Below are 10,858 nucleotides of genomic sequence, written 5' to 3' on the forward strand. Positions count from 1 at the left end.
TATTTTTTTTATTATATTTTTTTTCTTTAATAAAAAATAAAATAATGTTTGAAAATAATATAAAAAAAAAAAAAAAAAAAAAGTAAAAATATAAATAAATTATTATTGTATAAATAAAAAAAAAAATAATAATATATTTTTATATTTTTTTTTTTTTTTTTTTTTTTAATAATTTTTTATATATATTTTTATTTTTTTTTTTTTTTTTTAAGGTTTTTCATTTAAATCTTTTAATCCGATATTTTTCTTTAAGAAAAAATAAAACAATGTTTGAAAATAATATATAAAAAAAAAAAATAAAAATGTAAATATATAAATAAATTATTATTGTATAGGTATTTCTCAATATACTCATATATGTGTACCTTCGGTTATACTATTATTTTTGCAATAATTTATTATATATATATATATTTTTTTTTTTTTTTTTTTTTTTTTTATTTGAAGTGTAATTGCATAATAAAAAAAAAAATTTCAATATTTTAAAAATCGAAGACAAAAAAGAAAAATATATACAATAGATATAATGTAACATTTTATATGTATATTAAAAAATATTTTAACGTTTCAACATCATCTATATATGTTTATAGAACTTTTCTAAAATAAGAAAATGTAATAATATAAAAAGAAAAAAAAGAAGAAAATTGAACATAATAAATAAATAAATATATATATATATATATATTTATTTATTTATTTATTTGTATATATATATTTTTTTTATTATTTGTTTCTATGGCCTTCAGTTAATAAACCACAGGGTCATTCGCCTTATACATTTTAAAAATATTATACATATATATAATATATATATATTTTATATATATATTATTTGGTTTACTTGTGTGTATATATTTTTGTCCATATACTTTAATTTTAGTTAAGCATGGAAATAAAATTGAATACAAAATTTGATGAAATTTTATTAATTGTTTGTGATAAGCATGTGATAGAAAATCACGAAAAATTTTTCGTTGACAAATATGAGAAGGTAATGTGTGTAGAATGTTTATATAAGTTTCTTTTTAAAAAATATCCTTTATATAAAAAATATTTATTATTTAAGAGTATAAATAACTTATTTTGTATAAAAGCGTGTGAAGAATTTCGTTATCATTTCTCTTTTTATTTATTGGATCATACTTTATTTCTATCTGAAGCATTTAGTTATATAGAAGGAATATCACAATTCGAAGAGAAAGAAGAAAAAAAAAATATATATTCCTCTAATTATAATAATGAAAATATTAAAAATAATGATAATAGTATTTATTATGATAATGATGATGATAATTATATATATTTAGTAAATAGCGAATTAATTAAATTAACTACTAATGCATGCAAAGAATTTTTATATAAATGTTCTAAAGAATTATGTAATATTTTTAAAGATGCTATATATACTTGTGTACTTGTTCGATTAAAAAATTTTTCTTCAAAGAATAAAAAAAGAAATTTCTTTTTTCTTTTAGATTTTCTGAAGAGTTTAATAGATAATGTCGAAATTATATTTGTAACATTAAAAGATGAATCAACCATTATTGAAGAATTAATGAAATTATTTATAGAAAACGATGAAATGATTAATTCTAAATTAACAAATAATAATTATGGTTATATATATGAATATAATGCTTATACAGATAAATATATAGATAAAAAAAAACAAAACAATAAGCATTATTACAATAGTGAGTTGTTATTAAATTTACAAATTATATATAAACTATGGCATGATAATTTATTATGGCAAATTAATAATAATTTATTAAAAAGATTTTTTATATATTTAATAACAAAATTTAAATATACTAACAAAAACACAGATTTATGTACTTATTATATACAATTCATATATTTAATAACATTACAATATAATGTTTTGAATTATTTTTTTCACCACATTATATTTGACTCTTCACCAAATAGTAATATTAAAACATTGAATATTGAAAATAATAATAAACGTAATAGCAACAAAAGTAGTTGTATTAAACACAATAATAATAACAATAATTTTTATAGTGTCAACACTGAAAGTAACAATATTAATAATTCTAACACTAATAGTAGTAATAATAATAGTGTAGAACATTATTCTAACTCTTGTCAAACAAGCAGTACATGTATTACAAAAATTAAAAAAAGAAAAAATATATTAGATCGGAACATATTATCAATATATAATATTCCACTAGGGAATAAAAAAAATGAATTTACTAAAGAGCAAAACCAAATTAAAAGATGCTTCCAGATTAATAACTCTCCTCAAGATATTGAGGATAACCAGGATGTTAAGAATGAAAATAGCATTGAAGAGAATGAAGAAAAATATAAACAAATTCGTGAAGTAAATAAAAATACAAATGAATATATGTATAAAGATGTAAAGAAAAATTTTTATTATCATAGTGTTGAAAAGAATAATTCTTATTTTGATGGTGATGAAAATAACCATTCTTACTATAATGATAATAAAGATGAATATAATTCACCTACAAGTAATAATAGTAGTATAAAAAGTAATATATTCTTTATATCAAAACATGATTTAATATACTCAGATGATGAAAAAAATGTTACACATTATCCATTAAAAAAAGATAATATTTGTGATTTAGGAGAATATGAAATGGAAAGTATATATAATAGTGATAATATGTCAATCAGATCTGAAGGTACACATAAGAACAAATTTTCTTTGCATGAAAAATCTTTAGATGTATCAAAAATTTCAACGGAATCTAAATGTAAAATTTTGTCAAAGCTTTCAAAACATTTTTCCTTTACACAAAATTCTTCAATAAAAGAGAAAGAAAATTTTGTTTCTTCAAATTGTGATAATCAAAATGATAATGTATCGTTTATAGAATCTTCTTATACATCTTATTCATTATCCGATATTGATGAAAAGAAGAAAAAAAAAAAAAAAATTAATTTAAATAAATTAGAAATATTAGAAAATTCACATATTTTTATTATATTATGTGATAATTTACAAGAAACTTTATTAAACCATTTTAATAGTGATATACAAATGAAATGCTTAGATATATTTTATTCATTTTGTAGTTTTGATGATAATATTGTTAATATTATATTAACAAATACATCATTAGTAGAATGGGTATTTGATTATATATCAAATACGAAATATGAAAATTTAAGAGAAAAGGCGCTGAAACTTTTAGTTACTTTTTTTTTTAATAATACACTTTTTTCAAATACCCATACACATTATGCAATAGATGTTTTAATAAATATTATTTTAAGATATGTAAGTAAAGATAATATTATACTAAATAATAAAGTAATATATACTAATGATATCAATAATAATGTAGTCGATAAACAATTCATAGACAATAGTTTTCAAAATAAAGTCTGTAACAATAATGCGTATGATCATTATTCCAATAAATGTAAATATAATTTTTTCACCATATCTTATATTATTAAAGCATTAAATATGCTTATAAACATTTCACATGCTTCCATAAAAATTTCTCATATTTTTAAAATTATAAATATATTCTCCTGTCTTATAATATCACCTAGTTGTACTCCAACCAATAATGAAGATATTATCTTATTGTTCGAATCTATTTTACTAAAAAATAATAATAATAATAATCAAGAAATTTTATTTGATGGTAAATTAGAAGATAATATATATACACAAGAAAATGAGAGAATATCTTGTAAATTAAAAAGTAAAGAAAAAAATGAAAATATAAATAATATATTACATATGGATGAGAAATGTGACATATATATAAATACAAATACATTTAATGGTACCCAAAAAATAAAGAATGAAAATTTGTTACATAAAAAAAAAAAAAATTTAACTATGAAAAAAAATAATATATCTAAAAATAATTATAAGAACTATAATAATGGTAAGGGAGACACTGTTGTAGTAACCTTGGAAAATAATTTATTAAATGATATTATTAATAAAGTATATATAACAAATATTTTCATATTATTTAAAATTTTAAAAACTGCTTTAAATATTATAAAAACTGTTAATATATACAAGAAAGATATATATATAGAAATAATATATAACGAAGAGAAAAATTATATACAAAATATAACCATAAGTATTATGAAATTATTATTCTGCTTAGTTTATATATTAAATAGAAATGAAGAATTTTTTATAGATTTAAATATAATCAATGACAATGAAAAATTAGACAATGAACATAATTTTCAACGTATAGCATTCATAAAATTAATGTTATCTTTTTTTATAGAATTAGATATATTTATGGAAAATATATTTGCACAAAACAGTAACATAATTAATCAAGAGAAGAAATTATATAATATTCAATTTACATATCTTACGTGTATATTTATTATTCATAATGTATATAAAAAGAAACAGGTATTTAATAATATCAGTTGGAATATTTTATTCTCTTCTTTTTTTAATCATTTTTATAACTTGTTAACTAAAGTACTGTGTCATGTAGATGATACAACTCAGAAATATTTAAAAGAATATGAACAAATAAACAAAAGTAAAAAATTTATTAATATAAATAATAGCCATAATGAAACAGGCAACTTGTCCATGTCTCCTAAATGTGATGCATCCAAAGAGGGTCAACAGAAAAAAGAAAAAAGAAATAACCACCATAATAATAATAATGATGATGATGTTAATTCTATTAGTTGTAAAGAACAGCATAAATTAATTATAGACAAATTTGTTGTATATAAAAAAAGAATTAGAAAAGAATTGTTAAGTAATAAGCCCTTTACACTATTCTTTCAATATGTTTCAAGAAAAAATTACAGTAAAAAAAAAAAAAAAAAAAAAAAAAAAATCAAATAATTATATATAAATATATTTATACATATATTTGTACATATAAACATGTATCTTATATTTTTATAACCCATTTGTTCTTTTCTATAAATGTGATGTATATATATATATATATATATATATTTATTTATTTATTTTTAAGGCGAAGAATGCCATCGAATTTTAAAACTCTTAATTGATGAAGAAGAAACTATCATCCATGAGAGGGATGATATAAAAGACATTTTAATAGATATAATAAAGAAAAACGATTTTTATTTTTCTAACGTTCTATTATTCAATTTTAATGATAATGAAGTTGTTATCGAAACGGTTATATATATATTTTATTTAAGTTTAAAATATGATAAAGTTTTTCTTGAAAGGAAATTAAATAAAAGTAAAAAGATTAATTATGTACAACATATATTTGTCACTAATAATTATAACAACAATATTAATCCTTTATTTTTATTTATGTCTTTAACTTATTCTTATTATTTTATAAAAAAGGATAAAATTTATATAGCTTTCGAACATATTCAAAATCAATTATATAAAATAAATTTACGTTTATGGAAAGATATAAAAAAATTAAAAAATATATATTTAGCATTCGATTGTATTTTTTCATTAAATGTTGATAATAATAATTATAATAGTTTCTTTCTTTTTATAATTTATATTATAAAATTAGAATTATCTTTATATGCCTCTGGGGAAATAAGTGAGGTTGATAATAAGTTATATTTGTCCATATCAAAAAATAGGGTAAAAATTAAAATAAACAAGTAAATAATATATATATATATATATATATATATATATATGTATGTACATATATATTTTATATCCAATGTAGGAACTCATAAATATGATATTTGAACATATCGAAATGGACAACATATTAAATGATCAAATTATTTATGTATATTATTTAATAATAAAATTAAGAAAATACTCTATAGGTTATTGTAATAAAAGTATTAGCTTGTACAAAATGATGAACACAGTTATTAGATATATGAATACATTAGAAAATAAAACAGACGAAATTAATAATATATTTTCTTTTTTTTTCCTCTTTTTTGAAAATTTGGAAAAATATTCAGAAAAAGATATATTTAATATAATAACCTTACTCCAGAAACTTTCATTATATGTAAAATATTCCTTAGAAAGATTTTTTTCTCCCCTAAAAAAATATAACAATAATGATAATAACAATAATGATAATAACAATAATAATAATAACAATAATGATAATAATAACAATTGTTATAATACAAATGATGAATATAAAATGGAGTGTTCAAATAATCCTAATAATGACTTTATTTATAACATTCTAAAATTTGAAAATTCCTTTTTTTATTTCTTACTAAATCTAATATTTTATTGTAGAAAATATAATCAAATACAAAATATTAATGTTTTGTCCTCATCTATTTCATTAATACATCTTTTAATATATTCTATTAAAAATACTAATACTCATTTTAGGAGTTTATCCTTTTATATTTTATCATTATTAATTTTACCTTTTCCTAAATCTCCAAACAATATATCACCACTTTTAATTAAACTCTGTACATCTTTTGATAAAAATATTGATGAAATATTATCATTACATAATAACACATCGAATACAAATCAAGAAAATAAGTCAGACAAATGTATTGTTAGAAAAAAGTTATTTTATCCTTTATTAACTCATGAGAGTATGGAAATTAGACTTTCTTCTTTATCCTTATTATTATGTTTATTGCTAACAAATGTAATAAAAAATATGTTATATATTGTGTACATATTCATACAAAATTTGACATAATAAATATTATATATATATATATATATTTATTTATTTATTCATTTTGATTTTTTTTTTTTTAAGGAGGTTGTTTTATTGGAAGAGGAGGTTTTTCTTTTTTTCCTTTTCTTAATTAATAGTTCATTTTTAAGTGTAAATTAATATAGAGATATATTTGTTATAAGCAAATAACTTTTAAATGTTATATATATATATATATATATATATATATTTATTTATTTATTTATATTTATTCACATATTATTATTATATATTTCCTTTTTAGGAATGGGACAATATACAAAATGACTTATTATTAGCGATAATAAATGTATTACTACTATCGACAAATATAAATTTAAAAGTTAAATCATTTTGCTTTAATTATATCTATTCATTTAGACCATTTTTTTTGAGGAGTATTCTACATTTGAATAGAAAACAGGAAATTATTATTCACCGGTTGTTTTTTTTATTAATGGTCGGTAAATGAGGAAATACATAAAAAAAATATGAAAATCGTTGCACATATATATATATATATATATTTACTTTTTAAAAGGTTGTTAAAATTAAACCTTTATGGTTTGATATAACTACTTGTAGTGACAAGGTAATTCACGTTTCATAATTTTTACATAAATATATTTTTAATAAAAAAAAAAAAAAATAATACATTAATATTGGACATATATATAGATTCTGAAAATTATAATGAATGTGGTAACTAGAAAAAATATGGACCTCTTTATATTTAATTGTATTATATCGGTTGCTCATGAGGTAGTTTATTAAAAACATAGGATGAATATTTATCCATCAAATATTTATACATACATATGTATATATATGTATATTTATATATTATATTTCATATCCTTCAGACCTTTATAAAAGAAAAAAATAACCATGTGAACAATAATTATAATACTTATACAAATAAGGGTAAGAAACAAAGCACAACAATAAATATTATATATATTATATAATATAATTATAGCAATTATATTTATATTTTTTAGAAAATAAAAATGTTATAGAAAACCTGGAAGAATATTTGGATACATATAAAAAAAATATAAAAAAAAATTCTGATAAGGATATTTATAATATTTCAAGTTTTAATAAGTTTAAGTGTACAAAAAAATAATAAAAATAATTAAAAAACAAAATAAATGAATAAATGTGGCAAATATAATATATATATGTTTATAATGTGTTGTAAAAACAAATAAATATTATAAAAAAAAATATAAAATATTAAAATTAAATTTTTTTTTTTTTTTTTTTTTTTTTTTTATTAAATATTTAATTCTTTTTCCTTTCTTTTTTTTTTTTATTTTTTAATTCTGCTAGGTGAAAATATCGATTATGATGTCGTGTTATCTGTTTTGAATACTACCACTATATTGTTATATAAATAATTAAAGAATTAAATAATCAAAATGATTATTTTATATATGAATGATCAATGAGAGGATACTATATATATATATATATATATATATATATTATTTATAAAAAAAAATTGAATTATTAATATGACCTAATAAAAAAATTAATTATCATTGATATTATTATACATGTCTACATTAAAGTCATCCATATTCTCTTCAAATTTTCTTTTATATGATAACACTTTTTTGTATACTATTATTAAAAAGAATAATAATATCAAACTGATGAGCCTTCAAAAAAAAAAATTTTAAAAAATATATGATAGGAATTAATCGAAACATAAATATAAATACATATATATATATATATATATATATATATATATATTTATTTATTTAATATGTTACATATATATAAACTTACTGTATGTATAATATAAAGGTGTTTCCTATTTCATCATCATCATAATATAAGGATCCATAAAAAAGTATCAAAAAAAATTCAAAAAATCGAAAATTTATCAGTAGTTTACTCAGACGTACAACTCTTTCGTTACTATAATTTCTATAAGTAAATAAAAAAAAAAAAAAAATGCATATTAGGATAAATTACAAAACGTTTTTAATTATATATTTATTTGATATAGATATAATCCATTTAATTTTTATATGTATGAAATGAACACTTTCTTTTATTCTTCACACCTGTTTGTGGAATGTAATATTATTGATAAAGGAGAAACCAAAATAGATGATATCCCAACAATTATATTTTTAAAAATGTGAGTATCAAAGGCTATACACACACATATGGTCATAATCTACAATATTAATAGAAAAAAAAAAAAAAAAAAAAAAAAAAAATTATCATTTTTTTATGATTTATATAAATAAAACTATGAAACAGTATTAATATATATGTATATATAAACATTTCATTTTTATTACTTGTGAAAATATAAAAACAAATATCTTAAAGGGATTAACTTCATATGTCTCGATTATAAAAAGGAAAGTTATAATCCTTAATTGTGAATCAATTAGATAAAACAAAAAAACAGATACTGCAAAAAGGAGAAAAAAAATAAAATTAAATAAATAAAATAAAATAAATTTTCACATATATATATATATATATATATATATATATGTGCACATATTTTCTTTTTCTTATTACGTAGATATTTCTTCGTTTTAATATTAGACAATTTTAACATAGGAAAAGTTCTAAAAGTATTTTGAATATTCAAAATAAGTGAAATAATAAAAATGACGGCAATACAAAAAGAACAAAATAAACCTCTCAAAAAATTCAATACTATTAGTGATTTCTCATTATAAGTATAATCTAATGTACCTGAAAATAAAAAAAAAAAAAAAAAAAAAAGGAAAAATTATAATAATATTGAAAAAAAAAAATTAATATATATATATATATATATTTATATATATATATTTCTTTTGAGTTTTATTACTTTTAATGAAAACACTATCATATTGAAAAATCACAATGTCATAACAAATATAAAGGAAAGGTAAATGTGACAAAGCCACTGACATAAAATGATATTCTTGAAGTTCATCCGAGAGGAACAACTTATCATAATTTTGGTAGCACTACAAAAGGGTTTATAAATTAATACATATATATATATATATATATATATTATAATATGTAAAGCACTTATATATATATATATATATATATATATATATATATATACACATTTTGAAACATCCTTTTACATACTTGTGTGTATAAATGAATTCCTAAAAATGATGAGAGTGAAAAAATATACTTTTGGTCATATACATTTAATATTGCTAAATAAGTCCATAGGCATGTTTGTGTTGTAAGGAATAAAAATGATGTCACATTAAAGGAACTATAAAATAAAACACATAGTATAATTATATATATATATATATATATATATATATATTATATTAATATTTCACATATATAACATCATTATATACTTACCAATAATAAAAGTTGATAGCCAATATTATTGTAAATAATAGACTTAAACCATTTATTACGACAATCAAAGAAATTAAAAATTTGTTTATTTTGTTATGCTCTTTCTTTGCGCTAATATCCAATGTATTATCACTTGGTATATTACTTTTTATAATAAACATTTTTTTCTCTTTTTTTTTATATATGATTATAAATATTTTTTATGTGTATATATAATAATATACATATTATATATGTATATATATATAACTTGTTCAAATTAGTATTAATGAGAAGACGAAAAAAAAAAAAACATGAAACATGAAAAATGAAACATGAAAATAATACAAATAAAAAATAATAATATGTTTTATATTTCTCATATGTTATCTTGTTAATACATATAAAAACATATGGCTATCATGAGAAAAAATATAAGGTGAAATTACAATTGTGTCTTTTCAAAATATCGGTTTTTACTATGCATTGTGTTAATAATAAATGACAATTTGTATTCATACTACTTTTCAATATATTATAAAAATTAAAAGAAATGAACTATTTTAAAATTATAATATCATACATATAAAAAAATATTATATACATAAATATATATAAGTCATACAATTATTAAATTCATATGTATATGTATAAATAAATTTCTTTTTATTATAAGCTAAAAAAATTACATTTGTTCTTAAATATAACCAAAAAAAAAAAATTAATTAAAAAATTAAAATGTTCAACAAAATATTAACATAACATTAAACAAAACATAAATATAGCAAAAAAAAAAAAAAAAAAAAAAAAAAAATATGACAAGGATAAAAAATATATAAAATAAAATACCTAAAGGA

General features: G+C 17.6%; 2 protein-coding genes across 4 annotated transcripts; one reads left to right on the forward strand and one right to left on the reverse strand.

Annotated features, from left to right (window-relative positions):
* Positions 1 to 889: 889 nt before the first annotated feature.
* Positions 890 to 8,065, forward strand: PGSY75_1411000 (hypothetical protein; the record flags this gene model as incomplete). 2 transcript variants are annotated; one of them, XM_018787815.1, is made up of 10 exons in its annotated part: positions 890 to 4,820; positions 4,995 to 5,602; positions 5,694 to 6,608; positions 6,726 to 6,794; positions 6,928 to 7,122; positions 7,204 to 7,254; positions 7,341 to 7,424; positions 7,526 to 7,586; positions 7,664 to 7,777; positions 7,998 to 8,065. In XM_018787815.1, the coding sequence occupies 10 exons, from the start codon at positions 890 to 892 to the stop codon at positions 8,063 to 8,065; spliced, it is 6,096 nt and encodes a 2,031-aa protein (XP_018639187.1). The 2 variants fall into 2 exon arrangements, with proteins under 2 accessions (XP_018639187.1, XP_018639188.1); XM_018787816.1 differs by lacking the exon at positions 6,726 to 6,794.
* A 134-nt stretch (positions 8,066 to 8,199) lies between these two features.
* PGSY75_1411100 (putative membrane protein) lies at positions 8,200 to 10,183 on the reverse strand (the record flags this gene model as incomplete). Of its 2 annotated transcripts, none has more annotated exons than XM_018787817.1 (8): positions 8,200 to 8,329; positions 8,463 to 8,603; positions 8,744 to 8,859; positions 8,987 to 9,102; positions 9,216 to 9,395; positions 9,514 to 9,655; positions 9,789 to 9,924; positions 10,023 to 10,183. In XM_018787817.1, the coding sequence occupies 8 exons, from the start codon at positions 10,181 to 10,183 to the stop codon at positions 8,200 to 8,202; spliced, it is 1,122 nt and encodes a 373-aa protein (XP_018639189.1). The 2 variants fall into 2 exon arrangements, with proteins under 2 accessions (XP_018639189.1, XP_018639190.1); XM_018787818.1 differs by having other exon boundaries at positions 8,267 to 8,291.
* Positions 10,184 to 10,858: the final 675 nt, after the last annotated feature.

The sequence above is a fragment of the Plasmodium gaboni genome, chromosome 14, assembly GCF_001602025.1.
Source record: "Plasmodium gaboni strain SY75 chromosome 14, whole genome shotgun sequence".
NCBI classification, from domain to species: domain Eukaryota; phylum Apicomplexa; class Aconoidasida; order Haemosporida; family Plasmodiidae; genus Plasmodium; species Plasmodium gaboni.